Consider the following 587-nt stretch of genomic DNA (forward strand, 5'->3'; position numbering starts at 1 on the left):
TCAGCAGGGAAAGGAAGTTTCTAGCCTTAAAACTACCACAACACAGCAACCATACAGGTTTGAAATGTAGTTACGGAAATGCACAACAAGAACTGTTGTTACTGTCTCCCTCAGGGAATCACAGCCCCGCTGAAAGTGATGAGCTCCCTACAGACCGAGGAGGTGTAAGGTCTCTGCATGAAGAACTGCCACCCATGCTGCTCCAGCACGTTCCTACACAAAGGAACCAGCCCCAAACCCGTGGGTGTTACGAAAGCCACAGACAACAGTGTTTGCAAACGGCCAGACGGCAGGGACGGAGCACAGCTCAGCTTCTCCTACAGCTGAGCACATGAGGAAACCTCAAGGCTCCAGCGTGCTGCTTTAAACCACAGGGCAGTTACTGGAGCCTTCTCAGGACGATTCCTAAACGAAACAAGCACGATTTCCACACACTCACTCTGCAGCAGGACCATCCAGCTCTCTGAAACACTCCCGAGCTCAAGGTAGCACGACTCATTCACACCAAACAGAAGAAATCTCTCTGTCTGCCTTTACAGAAACCACAGGATGTTTCTGGTTGGAAAAGACCTCCAGCACCCCGGGCC

General features: G+C 51.4%; 1 protein-coding gene across 1 annotated transcript in view; it reads right to left on the minus strand.

Moving 5' to 3' along the window:
* BRIX1 (BRX1, biogenesis of ribosomes, homolog (S. cerevisiae)) overlaps window positions 1-455 on the minus strand; it is a 4,243-nt gene extending 3,788 nt beyond the window's left edge. The window contains exon 1 of the mRNA XM_010008761.1: window positions 384-455. Coding sequence (XP_010007063.1) covers window positions 384-455 — 72 coding nt within the window. The remainder of the gene's footprint in view (window positions 1-383) is intronic.
* Window positions 456-587: the final 132 nt, after the last annotated feature.

The sequence above is a fragment of the Chaetura pelagica genome, unplaced genomic scaffold, assembly GCF_000747805.2.
Source record: "Chaetura pelagica isolate M959 unplaced genomic scaffold, ChaPel_1.0 scaffold31, whole genome shotgun sequence".
NCBI classification, from domain to species: domain Eukaryota; kingdom Metazoa; phylum Chordata; class Aves; order Apodiformes; family Apodidae; genus Chaetura; species Chaetura pelagica.